This window comes from Lepidothrix coronata, unplaced genomic scaffold (assembly GCF_001604755.1).
Source record: "Lepidothrix coronata isolate B3197 unplaced genomic scaffold, Lepidothrix_coronata-1.0 Scaffold174, whole genome shotgun sequence".
Lineage (NCBI taxonomy): Eukaryota > Metazoa > Chordata > Aves > Passeriformes > Pipridae > Lepidothrix > Lepidothrix coronata.
The window spans coordinates 1,391,190-1,406,058 of NW_016690354.1; the positions used below are offsets into that span (position 1 = coordinate 1,391,190).

Here is a 14,869-nt window from a genome sequence, read left to right on the forward strand (position 1 = left end):
GAGATAAATTACAGTGTTGGAGCAAAAAAATATAAACCATCCCTTTTCAAAAGCCTCTGAAATGGAACCTGAAGCAAGCACTGCTCTGAACTTCCACAGGCTGTAAATCAGGTTGTGATAGAAAGGTCACTGTGTGTGGTCTTCCCAATAACCTCTCAAACCATCAACAAATTTTTTTTAAATCCACTTTGCTTGCTCTCCTCCTTGACCCTGGCCTCATCCTTCTTTTTCTCCTTGGATATATCATAGTTCTGATTATTTTTATTCCTTTGCCTAAGGCTGCAGAACCCTAGTCTCACTTCTACAGGAACATTTCCTTATTTGAGATTTGTTGTAAGTGCCAGCTCCCAACTGGGACTGACTTCTGAGAATGACACATAACTACAACATTTGATGTAGAAAATGCAGCTTAATCACAAGGGACTTGTGAGGGCAGGATGCATTTTATATTGGACTGCGGGTTAAACTGGGCTAGGAGCTGTGATAGTTGCAAACCTAGGGACAATAGTAGAATGCAAACAGACAAAGGAAGGCATGAAAATATGAGAATAGGAGAAAGTTAAATAAGAAAGGTAAAAAGACAAAAAGAAAACCCTAAAAATATCTTTAAAAGCAAGGCTATCAGCTGGGAATTGGTTAAGGGGAAGGAAGGATGCAACTTCCTTTTCAGTTGTTAGGTTCTCTTTTTTTTTTTTTTTTTATGTCTCAGAAGTTTTCATAGTGCCAGGGCTGATTTTCTGGGCTAAGAAACTGAAGACCCATATGGAGCATTTCTGAGCTCCCAGGAATTCTGAGGTTATTGCCAGTGTTTCCAGTGTTTAACACAGCCTTCTTTTATGGGCAGAGGGTGAATGAGCTGATGGGAAAGCCTCAGTAACCTATTGGTGTCACCCCCTGGAAACAAGGACCTAAAAGGACCACATCTTATGTGGCAAAACTAAGGACAGGGTCAGTGATCACACTGTGATTAAATGGCATCAGAAGTCACCTATGCTGAGGTGAAGTTCAAGAATGCATCACTGGCTGCAGTGGTTGAAGGTAAGGAATGGATGGGTTATTCAGGGGAAATGGAGCTGGCATGAAGGGGGGCTGAAGAACAGGAAACAGAGTCTTTTCCTGCCTGGTCTTTATGGATTGGTGAGAAAAAAGATCTGTCTACCACTAAATGAGCAGGAGACTGGAGGAGTTCTGAAGTAAGAGTCTCGAGGAATGTCTGCAAGAGTAAAGGTGAGTTGGAGTTGCAACATGATCAAGAATGACTACTGGGAGCACAGACAGTAGGTTTCAAGTGAACATTCATTAAGGAATGTATTTGGGCTCCCTCAGTCCCCTGGTTGCAACACCAACAGTGGCAATAGGTATAAGGTGCAGCATAGGCACTGTACAGAAGTAGTGCTTAGCCCTGCTTCCATGCTGACTGCATCCTTACATGGTATGTAGTCTTGAATGAGTCGTTTTTGGACAGTATTGAGTACCAGCAATTTATTACAAACAATCTGATCTGTCACAAAGGAGAAGGGGCTCCCAAAGCAGCAAATAAGCCCAAGCCCTTGCTGCTACTGCTCCTGCTTCTAAGAGAGTGAGACCACAGATTCCTGCTTATGGAAAGGACAGGAGTCTCCCTATAGTAAAGCAGTCAGTTGTACTCTGCAGCTTCATGAGAAGTGGTACTGGCTGCAGGAACTTATAACCCCATTTTCCATGGTTGATTGAGATATGGTCATTGAAGAAAAGAGACCCAAAACTTGAACAAAACACCCTGAAATACACAGAAGGAGAATTATTTAAGATCTGAAGGAAGATCCAACTCTATTATTGATGTCTGCCACTCCTGAAAAATAATTAACACACCAAACAAACGAATTTTTATTGCTATTAAAAATTACAGTGGTAATTTTTTTTTACCAGACTTCATGCAAATGTAAGGCATATTCTGATCAGTTTGTATTCTGTAGTCATTATGCCACAAGTAGGAACACATAGAGAGGCTTTATGTATGGCTCATTGCTTCTACCCTGACATAGAGAACCCTATACAACAGGTTTCAGGGGAGTGAAAGTATGTGTGCATAAATTAATTACTACTGCTAAGGATATTAACTTGCCTATTAACAGCTTTAACTCAGTTTTACAATCCCAAACAGAGCAGGCATCAGCTCCAGGTTATTCCCTGCCTGCTCTGAGGCATGAGTCATGGAAATAAATGACTATCTTGAAAGCTCACTGTTTTCAATGCACCAAGATTAGCTGGTTCTGGATACAGCTAGCATTTCCATTGTGGTGAGGTGGGGGTGGTGGAAGTTCCCCACCGTGTTCCAAATGATATTCCAAAGACATCTGATCCAGCCATGTCTGCTTGAGCTGTGGATGCCAAGCTTATGCTATAGGTTTGGGTGTGTGCTTAGGGTCTGATTTTGGGTGTGCCTGTTGAAGTGATCTCACACTGCCTGTTGTTTATACTTGGAATGCAGAGGAGTGTCTGGTAGTACCATTGCAGACAGTTCTATGTCTCTCACAGCCTCACACTATGCACATAGGATGAGCATTATGATTATTAGTGAAAGGTTGAGACAGTCTTGCTGCTCTGTTGTTCTTCTGAATGGTTACTCTGGCCATGCAGACCCCGTGTTGGTAATGGCCAAGCACACCTGGGTTTTCCCATTCTGTAGCCTCTTCAGTTGGGTTCTAGGGATACCAAAACTGGCAGTCAAGAAGTTAGAGAGGAGAAGGCTAATCAAACAATACATGAACTCTAGCAGGAAATTCCTCATTTTCAACCAGGATTTCCCAGATAAAAACACAGGCATCTGTGCTGCCCCACACTTGCTGCCTGTGCCTAGGAGATGTTGGATTTACATGCTGAATAACCAGCATATGCTTATCAAGTCTGTTGTGTTGGGATCATGCTGGAAATTTTACAAGCAAGCAGACCAACTGTGGAAAGCATTTTGCAGGGAGCTCAACCCACTGAGTGTGCACAAGATTACTGCACTCAGCACTACTGCTGCTGAGGGGGGTGGCACACTCCCTGTGCTACTTGGGTGTGAGTGTGGGATGCTCAGGTCTGACTGGGCACAGGTTGAACAGTCATACTCTGGATGTGCTGCACATCAAAAAAGTTATTTGGACTGGTTAGGTCTGAAGTAGGTGGCTGGACTCCAGATCATGAGCTGGTTCCTTGTTTTCACTACAGACAAAAGCTTTGGCTAGAAAAACGTTATTTTACCAAGGAAATCTGGATCTTGTCTGTCTATGAATGTTTTCTCTACAAATAATGCAAGATTATGCCTTTTGCCCTTCTGTAACCTTTGGGAAGTAGTCAGAAGGCTTTCACAAAGAGCAGGTTTCTGGAAGTCTTGCTTACTAGACATGGCTGGCAGGCACACATGGCTGCTGATAGACTTGGGAGTTTCATGCTGAGCAACAAATGAGGTCTCTCTAAATCTTATCATTAATATCAGTCTCTCCAAAAACTTATTTACTCCTGTCCTACAGTGAGTGCTGCAGTCTCTTTACCTTTCTATTTGCTCTGGCTTGTGTACCTGCCACAAACTAGAACAATCTCCTAACAAGTGATGGCTTCTCCTTCCCTGTGACATGCTCCTCTGTCTACTTCCAAACCTCCTCAGTACTGGCAAAATCCCCCTAGACAAAAGTCAAGTCCTGTCAAGTCTTAATCTGAGTGTGATACTTTACTTAGGCTGCTGGACACAGCCCTTTGTTCTCCCAAGGTATCCATCCTAGCGGAACCTATTAGAGCAAATCTCTGAACCCTGGCTCGGAAAGCAGAGGTGGAAGTGAAGAATATAGCTTTTAATCTCCCAATGATTATGAGCCATCATAGCGTTGTACATTTTTTGTCTCCTGTACTCATTCATCTTATATCAACCTTCTGCACAGGAAGTCCAAAATGCTAAGAAGGAACTGAATCAGGCATAAAAGGTTTTCTGGGAAGAAGTCAACATGAAATCTTCATATGAATGTCTCAAGTATTACGGATAGAGCAACGTTGCATTTGGCAACTTTGGGCTCATTCTAGAAAGACACTGTTTCACTTTAGATTTTGAGGCCACATGAAGGCCTCGCCTCCTAATAACAGCAGTTAGCACTGTTAGCTCACCAGTTGGGCTGGGACTGGGAATACTGTCACTGAACTTGACCTTCTCCAGAAACCACAGAGGTCCCCTGCTTTGTCCCAGTCTGCTCTTCTCCCCAGCCATGTAACTTCCACATCAGAAATTAAATTGCTTTTTATTTTTGAGGAGCTCTTTCTTGAGTAGTACATCCTTGATATGTGGACTGGGGACTGACCAAAGCATAGTTGACTGTGGTGTTTTGTTTGGTGTGTTCCTTCACTTTTAGCACCTCCTGAGACGAAGAAGTGTGAGCACCACCCCCAGAAATACCCACCATGGCTCCCATGGCTGATCTCACTGTTGCTCCTCTTGACATGCATTGCCCTTGTTGTTGTTCTCCTTGGTGAGTATGTGCAGGCTGGTTACAGAAGAGAGGTCTGGGGGAAGTGCTGGGAGAAAGAAAGAGAAATCAGTACCCAGAGGGGAATACCTTCCAACCAGAGGGGGCTTTTACTCAAGAACAATTTTGTCATGAGAAAAGGATGCAAGCACCAGCATTTGGGTTCAGAACATCCAAACGTTGAACATTTGAATGGTATGTTTAGGAGCAAAATCTTCCCTGATTAATTAAGCACTGGGGATTTAAGGGCACAGTTGCAACATGACACAAACTTCTCTCTTGTAGGCCAGCCAAACCAGAGGTTCTGGCCAACTGGCATGTGGGAAGCAGGACAACCACAGCATTATGCCAGATGGTTCTGTTATACCCACCCTCTTCCTGAGAATTATGAAAAGAGTTAGGCAGGAAAGGCCTTCTGGAGGTCTCTAGTCTATTGCCCTGCTTGAAGCATGGCCATTTTCAAAACTGCATGGTTGTTTGGGCTTTGTGTAAAGGTCTCAGGTTTTCTTGACCTGACTTTGTATATGTCTGCATACATCCCTCAAATCTTCCACTGTTTACCTGGGTTTTTTCCGTGTGCCCAGATTGCACATTCCCATCTTGAATGGCCTCTTTGGAACTTAGGAACAATTCTCTACCTTCATACTACACAAAAAGGAACTAAATGGAAATGGAAAAAGTGGAGATGGAAGCACAAGGGCCTACACAGGCAGCTGAATCTGCACTTAGGCTCTCTAAGGTGCTTGGACACACTTTGTGTCCTAACAGAAAACATGGCTTCTCATAGTCCTGGCATCTCTAGGATGAGCTGCACAGTGCTAACTCTCACACCTTTTTAGGGTTAATTGCAGATTAAATAATTAAAAGTTATTCTTGCACATGCAGTTTGTGGAGATTGTGATTACTGTTTCATTCTCATTTTCTGTTAAAGACAATTCATGGCATGTTTCCACAAATTGTCAATAACTGTGATGGATTCTGATAGAGGCATATATTATGATAAATCACTGCCCTTCCTTTTGCTGTCATTAGTTCCTGAGTCCCAGGAGTTTGTACTGCTTTGTTCCCAAATGTATAACTTTTCACAGTACTAGGCTAAAAGGTTGGAGAGTTTTAGGGTGGGATGTTAGAGCCTGATACTTTCTCATACACATGGAAGGTTTAATTTTTAGTGGCCAATTTACTTATCCAAGTTAATTGATGCTACATAGGATTTTGGTTTAGCAGAGTGATACAGCAAATGTATTAAAATGAAAACACCAGTACAAATTTCACATAGCAGAGAGTGGCAATTGCAATGCACAGATGAATCACAATACAAACATGATTTTTGTTAGTGGTCATACAAACACAGAATAGTAAAATCATTAATGTTGGAAAAGACCGCTAAGGTCATGCAGTCAAACCGTTAACCAAACACTGCCAAGCTCACGACTAAACCATGTCCCCAAGTGCCAAATCTAGATGTTTTTTGAACACTTCCAGGAATGGGGATTCCACCACTTCCCTGGGCAGCCTGTTCCAATCCTTGACCCACCTTTCCGTGAAGAGGTTTTTGCTCATATCCAAACTAAACCTCCCCTGGTACAACTTGAGGCCATTTGGCCATTTCCTCTTGTCCTGTTAGTTGTCACCTGTAAGAAGAGGCTGACTGTAACCTGGCTACAGCCTCCTTTCAGGTAGTTGTGAAGAGCAATAAGGTCCCCCCTGAGCCTCCTCCTCTCCAGGCTAAACAACCCCAGCTCCCTCAGCCAATCCTCATAAGACTTGTGCTCCAGACCCTTTCCCAGCTTTGTTGCCCTTTTCTGGACAAGCTCCAGCACCTCAGTGTCTTTCTTGTAGTTAGGGGACCAAAACTGAACACAGTTCTGCAATATATTCAGCATCAAGACATCCAGTGTCCCCGATGACCAAGAAAAAAAATGTGAGGGGGCAGCTCAGGCCCAGTGCTTTCCTCAGGTAAGTCTTTGTTAGTCATTCATTTTTTTACTCTCTTTTGGACTAAGCCACATATACACTCATCCCATGCTGGTCTGGCTAACTTAGGAAGACACCACTCTCTTCGTGATCTTTAGAGGGATGCACAGTTGGTCAGTTCGCTCAGCTGAACTAAAACAAAGGCCACCTATCTTCTCATCCCCCTTTGTGTAGTGATAAGGTCACCTTTATTTGCATCAGAGGTGGTCAGTCACTCATTGCCCTTGCCCATCTTCTCTGAGCCTTCTTCCATTACAGGAATTCATTCCTCATCAGGCACTGAGGCCACTATGAGGCCTCACCTTGAGTCCTGTGTGCACTTTTGGGCACCACAATATAAAAGAGACATTCAGCTATTAGAGAGCATCCAAAGGAGGGCCATGAGGATGGTGAAGGGTCTGGTGGGGAAACGTTATGAGGAGTGGCTGAGTTCACTTGGTCTGTTCATCCTGGAGGAGACTGAGGGGAGACCTCACTGAGGTCTTCAACATCCTCATGAAGGGAAGCAGAGGGGCAAGTACAGATCCCTTCACTCTCATGACCAGTGACATGACCCAAGAGAACGGCATGAAGCTGAGTTGAGGGAGGTTTAGGTTGGATACCAGGAGAAATTTTTCATCCTGAGGGTGGTTGCACACTGGAACAGGCTCCCCAGGGTAGTGGTCACAGCACCAAGCCTGCCAAAATTAAAGAAGCATTTGGACAATATTTTCAGGCTCGTGGTGTGATTCTTGGGAATATCCTGTAAAGAGCTAGGAGTTGGACTAGATGATCCTGATGGGTCCCTTCCATCTCAGCATACTCTATGGTTCCCTGATCCTGTGATGCCTCTGTTCTCCCCACTAGTAAACATACTTCTAAATGAAATAATTGATAAAATCAGACATCTGTGTTACTGAGCACATCCTGATTGGTTTTAAGTCAATACCACTGAGTGTTTGAGTTAGTAATAGGTCCTTCAGGTTGTGGATGTGACCATTCACCAACACTGTATTATTCCCCAGAAACTGGGGGCTATGAAATCCTACGAGTTTATCCTCCACCCTGATTTCAGCAGCTCCAGCTGTATGTGATTACCTTCACCTGCACTGTCTGTTGCTGAAGAAACAGACCCATCTGATGTGCTACTCCTCCAAATTACTGTTGATATCTAGTTTAGGGAGTGATAAACTGTGACACTGAAGAGCGGCTTTTTATTCACTGATTGTACAGAGGTTTAGACTGGCAGCTTGGCTGTAGGTATGTTCATGGTAGAGTGGCTGTGGTTGGGTGCAATCAATGCTGCCCTGTCTGGCACATCCTCAGGGTGTGTCCTTCCAGTGTTCCTTCTGCTGTCTGAGATGCAAGATTGTCTCTTTGCGGGCTGGGAAGGCAGCCATGCCACTTGTTTGGGCCAGGAGAGGTGACGGCTGGGACAATGCTTGGTGGGGAAATGGTGGAACAGGAGTGAAGCCCAGAGATGCTGTGTGAGGAGCCAGGAGGAAGGAGTAATCCTGCCACCTTTCCTCTCCCTTTCCAGTGGCTCCCTTCTCCCACAGCAGTGACCAGCCCACAGCCCTGCAGGAGAAATTCACGGCGTGGGATTGCAACTCAGCGGTGTCAGAAAACAAAGGTCAGTAGGGCTGGCAGGGGTACAGGAGGTCTTTGGGATGGGGACAATGAATGCTGAGGTCTGCTCTGACAGCAAGTGGCAGCAGGAGCAGACTCGGGAGAGGCAGACTGCAGAGGAGGGAAGCAGGCAGAAAAAGGGTTTCCTGCTAAGAGCTTAGGGGGAGGTGTAAAGGGGGTACTTTTGAATTAGATGATCAATGGAGCATAGAGGCTCCATTACAGTGAGAAAGGAATCATATTAGGATGTGAAACCAGCTAGAGTATGGTACAATGTAACTTCATGGCACAAGCTAATTGTAAGGTCCACTGTGCTTTTTAGCAAGTCAGCCTGATATCCCCTATTATCAGAGCTGAGTTCTTCCTTGGTTTTGCTACATATTGCAAGATAGATACATCTACCCTTGAAACACAATGGTAGAGGTCATACATAGGGGTGAGAAAGATGATGATGGGAGGAAGATTATGTGGGCAGGGGTCGCTCGCCCCTTGCCCTACAAGTAGGGCACGTGCAGACTGTTGCCATTAGGTGATGATTAGGCGGTGTTTGGCTGCCACTCAGGCATCACCTTATACTGCGTACTGGCCCTACGTAGTGTAATGTGAAACTGATAAAAATGGGGTGTCGGGACTGCTGAGCTCAAGCGATACTCATCCTACCACTGAGACTGTGTTGCTCCGCGGGGATGCCCGCTAAGCACGGGTACCGACCAGCTGCTGCAGATCCTGACAGCCCTGGCCTGTCTGTGTGGGTAAGCACAGTTTATTGACAGGAAGCAAACGAGAAAGCAAACTTTTTAATATCCTTTTAGTGTTCCTTTAATTCCCCTTTTATTATTGAATATTGTTACATAAATAAGTTGTTCATAGTATTTCCCTTTAATTTCCCTTTTACTCACCAATATCGTGTTAATAGCTATCCATAATATCATGTTAAGATCCTTTTTTGATATCCCTTTAAACTCCCTTTTATACTAGTTAATATCGTGATATAAATGTTGTTCATATATTTTTTTTAAGGCCACACAATAAGGTAGTTATTTTGTATCCTTTTTAGTTTTTAATTCTTTTTGCTAAGTTTATTATCATCATTATTATTCTCACAGTAATAAAAGATATTTTGTGTGTTTGAATGTTTCTGGCACTTGTTTTTATTCCGGACATGTATCCAAACAAACTGTTACAGGAGGAGAGGGCCATGTTAATGATGTCCTGGAGGGCATCGTGGATGTGAACTCTGACCAGACAAAGGGGACAGCACAGAGTGGCGCAGGGGAGGTTAACAATGGAGCAATAATAAAAGGGCAGCTCCAGTCAAGGAAAGAAGCAATATCCCCTGTTTCCTGGGGCTAAAGGCCTAAAGAAGACTGACTTGACAAGGAGAAGTCAAACCAGACCACCAAAATAATCTTGTGAAGACCTGCAAGGAGATTACCAGGATTCTGTGTACACAAACCTCACTGGTCATTCTCAAAGCAGTGGGGGAAAGGTATCTGTACTCTGCTTGTTTTTCAAGCACTTTCTATCAGGAAAAGTGACTAAGGAGAACATGAGCACTGTCCCTGGAGAACTTGGATCTTTGCAATCACCATCTCTCTTGTTGCTAGCATTCATTGCATTCATTCTGTGTTCTCTCCCCGCACAGGCCGAGGCTGGATGTGCTGCCCGAAGGGCTGGAGAAGGTTTCAAAACAGCTGCTATTTTGTGTCCCTTGATATGATGTCCTGGGCTGAGAGTGAGCAGAACTGCACTGGGATGGGCTCCCACCTGGTGGTGATCAACAGTGAGGAAGAGCAGGTACATGCACAGGGCTGAGAGAGGGGCAGAGCAGCCACAGACACAATGCTGGGCCCTGGAGGGGACTCAGAGCCCCTCCTTGTCCTGCACTGGGTTCTGTTTGCCACCACCCCACATGGACTCCTGATGCCTCCCTCTGATCAATCCTGCATCTCACAGACATTGCACTCTCCCTCATTTCCAGGTTTTCCTCTCTGAACAGATAAAACCAATTCTAAAAGCAGAAAATTTCTACATCGGTCTGAGAGCAGAGATTGTGGATCAGTGGCAGTGGGTGGACAAGACTCCCTATAATGTAACAGCAGCGTGAGTATCCCTGGATGAAGAGTGATTGGTGTGCCTCCTGGTAGTACAAGAAAGTAGGAGAGTTGTGAGGGTGTCTATTGGTGTGTGAGAGGGAGGTATCAGAAACTTGCCCTGAAGGCAGACACGTCACTGCTGGGTGTGAAGTTCATGGGGTGAGTGGTGGTGATCAGTTCCCCCCAGAAGGAAGGAGCAGGGCCCTTCTGTGTTGGAAGGCTGTAGAAAGAAGGCAGGTTTCCACATGACGCTTGTGCCAGTGGGATATCAGAGAGGGAGGAAGGATACATCTTCTGTCCATGAATCAGCATTGGGAATTTTTCTCTCTCCCCTTCAAGTCTTGCATCCTTCTGTGGCCTTTTCCAGCAGTTCTTTACAATGAAAGCTGGGGAGTAACATGCCTGTCTCTGTCTCAGGTTCTGGCGAAGAAATGAACCAAGTGAAGGTGATCATGAGAAGTGTGTTGTAATGCATAGGTATTCGGAAATACCCAACAACTGGAATAATGTCAGATGTTCGAAGTTTTCTTGGATTTGTGAAGCTGCTGCCGTAACTCTGTGATGGAAATACCCCCATCCTTAGTAAAAGTGGGAGATGAGCAGTGAGCTGAGACCGGCACAGGGCTGTGCTGGAGGGGTGGGGAGCCCTGAAGCCTGCATCTTCACTGTGCTGCGTGGGATAATGGAAGTGGAAGTGATACGACCCTTTGTCCAGCATCCCCAGTGCATCAAGGGGCTGAGGGAACACTTAAAGGCTGAGGGTCATCAAAGCTGGTCCCGTGTTCTTGTGTCCTCTTCTCTCTGAGTGGGTCCAGAGGCCACTGGCAGAAAAGACATGGAATTCTTCAGGAAGAAGACACAGGAATGGAAGACAGATGTCCTGAGCTGCATTTTCTTTCTCTCCTTCAACAGAAGTCTCTGCTTTCTGTTGAGTCACACGCAGAATGTCCTCCAGTTGCACTGGTTTTGTTGAACAAGTTCTGAAATTTATGCAAGAGAAAATACAGTATTAGACCAACAAAAAAGTCTCTGTGCAGTGTGTGTAGATCTGTCTTTCTCTCTTTCCATCTCTAATCTGCCGGGGTATAATCCTTGAATCATGGAATGGTTTGTGTTGGAAGGGACCCTTAAAGATCATTGGGTTACAAGCCCTGGGTCTTGAGCATGGACACCTTCCACTAGAGCAGGTTGCTCAAAGCCCCATCCAGCCTGGCCTTGAACACTTGCAGGGATTGGGCACCCACAGCTCCTCTGGGAAACCTGGGCCAGCGCTTCACCAATGTCACAGTAGAGAATTTCTTCCTGAAATCTAATCTAACCTACCCTCGTTCAGTTTACAGCCATGAACCCTTGTGCCATCACTACATGGCCTTGTGATAGGTCCCTCTCCAGCCTTCCTGTAAGCCTCCTTTAGGTGCTGAAAGGTTGCTCTAAGGTCACCTTGGAATCTTCTCTTCCCCAGGCTGTACGAATGCCGCAGCCTGTCTTTAGAGGAGAGGTGCTCCAGCCCTCTGTCTCCATTCCCTTTGCCTTCATCTCCATGGCTCTTCCTCTGGACTTGCTCCCATGGGAGTAACAATCCACTCTGGGCCTTGAGTGCCACATGGAGGAAGCAGTCCTCTTCCTAAGTCAGAGCTGATCCCAGGCTCACCTGATGCAGCAGCATTCCTGCAAGGCCAAATCCTCTGTGGTTCCTGTAAGAGCATGCCTGCCCAGGCCAGGTCATGGTGCAGAAGAGGCTGCAAGGGGCAGGGCAGGGCTGCTGCTGCACATGAAGTCCCTTCCAGAGGTTCATTGCCTATTGAATTGCCTTCATGTCCTGCTGCAGACCGTATGTCACCATGGATCTCACTTTTTCTCCACCCCTTTCCTGTGTCCTCACTTTCGTCTACCCCCGGAAACATCATCTGCCCAAGCTTTCCTGACCAAATAGTGTGAGCTCCTCACATGGAGTGCAACTGGATGTGCAACCTGGTTGTGTGACTCTGTCCTTACTATGACAGTGAATGCTCTCTCTGTGTCCCAAAGAGAGAGGAGAACTCACACTGGAGACAAGGTGACCAGGAAATTTGGCTTCCCAAGCCAATCAACTGTAGTTCTGTGAACAGCAGTGTGTGGTAGCTCCACATTTGCATCTCCAGACAGTAGTGAGACTGAGCGTGTCTCTACAATGTGTACACAGAGAGACACATATGGGAGAAAAAGGATGTACACATATAAGCAATCACACAGATCAACGTAGGCAGAAAGCACTGACACCAACTCAAAGAGCAGCCTGATCCTGTTCCCCTCCCTGGCTGCCAGCAGGACAAAAGCCTGCCAGCAGGAAAAATGTATGTTTACATGTATACAATATGGACCTCTCCTGCAGTAAGGCTTAGTCATTCGGTCTATCCGTAGTTGACTCCTGCACGTCCTGGTCTTTCCTGTACTTGGTCTCATGACAGGCACAAGGAGAAAAAGATTGCTGTGGTAGCTGGCCAAGATTTCTGGACTTCCTAGAAGGTGCCTCTCAGACTCCGTGGTCTGCCTGGGAGCTGGCTTGGACACCTGGGCTCCTGCTCCGTTTTCATTGATGAATTTCCTGGGGTACATAAATGCCTGATGATGTTGTTTTTCTGAGAAGCGGGGAAGAGACTGGAATTCTTTTTTAAATCTAGCCACTCCCAGTGATTGACAGGGGTATTTCCACTCTATAGGGTTGATACTTGCAGGATTTGACTTCATTCCACAGGATACAGTCAGTAATACAAGCAGATGTGAAGAAGCAGTGGTCAGCAGAGACTTGTGGTGGTATCAGGGACCTGGTGAAGTACAGTTCTGCAGAGAGCCTCCCTTTCCCTTCCTGATGTCCTGGTGCTCTCCAGCTTCACCGTGCAGACATGTATCTTGCGGAGAACAAAATCCTTCCCTGCTGCCATTTGAGTTAATGTTCTTTGGTGTCCTGTGGTGGGAACATGGCCCCTGTGCTCTTCAGAGCCTCTTTGGGGCCGGGATGCTTCTCTCCCATTGGCCTTTTCCCAGTGAAACTTTATCTTTCCACTCAGGTCTTACTGAACATACTTCTTTACACCGTTTTTCTTACTTTGCCTCAGACTCCTCCCATTCCCCTCTGGCTCTGCCCAAGCCCAGTGCTCTGGCTGTGAGCAAGACAGCACAAGTTACCTCTTTAGCCCTAAGTCATACATGTAGTCCAGGAGTTAATATACCTGCCCTGGAGACCCGCTGCTGGACAAGGACTTTCCTCTTCTGTTTAGGGAGTTCTATGAGGACCAAGCTAATTCCCACAAAGCAGCATTTTAGTCACTTCTCCCCAAGTATATTTCCATGTTGGCTTTCTTCTCTATGGTGTAATTGCATGTATCTGCCTTCCAAGGATTTTCTTTTCTCTGGTTTAAGTTCATTTCTCTAGTTTCCAGACCCCTTGTCAGCTTGTCCTCCTATCTTGTTTCTTGGCCTCTTGGCTTGTCCCTTCTCAAGCTTTTATGGCAATTTCTTCTCTTTGGCTGGTTGTTCACTTTTCCTCCTCATGGGGCTTTTGTTTTTGCATTAGTGGAATGAAATAGCCCTTGATTTGCCTCCTTTTCAATGCACCCTGAAAAACTGGATAGGGAGAAAAAGGAACTCATTGGTGGTCCACCTTGGTGATGCAACTGTGTCCTCTCACTTCTCAAATGGCTTTCCACCTTCCTCAAGTGTTCTTCCTACACAGGAGTCCTGAGATGAGATGCACTGTCATTTCAAGAAGGGTGATGTGTGTGACAGTACCCTCTGCTGGTCCTGCAAGTAAGGGCCTCTCCATCTGCAACCTAGAAACTATGCTCTTTAGTGTCACAGCTCCTCCCAGTCCCACCTTGTGGTCCTGGACTTGGGACTGCCAGGAGCAGACCTTGTGATCTGGGGTCTTTAACAAGATTCCCACTAGTTTCTGGCTTTTGCCATGCAGGACTCCCCTTCAGCCCTCACTCTGCAATGACTTTTAGCACACAAGGATAACAAGGAGCAGATTTCCTTCCTTCCCTCCTCCAGACAAGAGTCATAGCAAGAGAGGGAGGGTTAGGCCTGCAGAGGTAAAGCTACCTGAAGGGCACAGCTCATGAAGGACAGAGCTGACCAACAGTTCAGCTGGGGTGAGCCTGCAGTGAGCAGCACCATCTGCCAGCTCTGAACATGGTCCTCTTGTTTTGGCTGTAGGAAGAAGGCAGGTTTCCACGTAGGAACTGACACCAGCAGTAATAGGGAAGTAGGAGAACAGGTGTGATTCATCCAGGGGGCTCTGGGTGAATCAGCATCTGGAAGAGTCTGTCTTCATGTCCCTGTCAGGCCTGAAAACCCCAAGTCCTAGTCCTCATCTTTCCATGCAATGTTCGACAAGGCCATGCTGGAGGGTAACATGTGTCCAGTCCTGGAGGCCTGGGGAACTGACTAATGTGAATGATGAAGGTTATATTGTAATCCACCAGAAGGCAGAAGTACAACAGGGCTGGAACAAAATTCCACGGGAATTGTCTCCAAATTCCTAAATCTACAGCACCTACTGTCTGATGGGGGAAACCTCAGTCTGAGTAAAACTGGATGACCGGGAGTTACCTGACAAGAACACAGAGGATTTTTGTAATGGGTGTGAATGCCGGAGCCTGTATCTTCACTCTGCTGAGTGGGAATTTTGAGTGGAAGCAATACTGTCAGGCAGTGGGTGAGTACCAACCTTCT

At 45.9% G+C, this 14,869-nt stretch overlaps 1 protein-coding gene across 1 annotated transcript; it reads left to right on the top strand.

Annotated features, from left to right (window-relative positions):
* The first annotated feature begins 264 nt into the window (after positions 1-264).
* On the top strand, positions 265-11,185 carry LOC108504777 (C-type lectin domain family 4 member A-like). The gene is made up of 6 exons (XM_017830192.1): positions 265-1,038; positions 4,362-4,478; positions 7,972-8,064; positions 9,706-9,857; positions 10,042-10,163; positions 10,574-11,185. Exons 1-6 carry the CDS (start codon positions 972-974, stop codon positions 10,716-10,718), a joined length of 696 nt encoding a protein of 231 aa, XP_017685681.1. The 5' UTR covers positions 265-971; the 3' UTR covers positions 10,719-11,185.
* The last annotated feature ends 3,684 nt before the right edge of the window (positions 11,186-14,869 follow it).

Excerpts from the sequence above, each read along its gene's own strand:
- LOC108504777 (XM_017830192.1), top strand. The coding sequence starts at position 972 with ATGGCATCAGAAGTCACCTATGCTGAGGTGAAGTTCAAGAATGCATCA. Across the intron at positions 1,039-4,361 it reads ACTGGCTGCAGTGGTTGAAG|CACCTCCTGAGACGAAGAAG; the intron begins GTAAGGAATGGA and ends CTTCACTTTTAG. Across the intron at positions 4,479-7,971 it reads CCTTGTTGTTGTTCTCCTTG|TGGCTCCCTTCTCCCACAGC; the intron begins GTGAGTATGTGC and ends CTCCCTTTCCAG.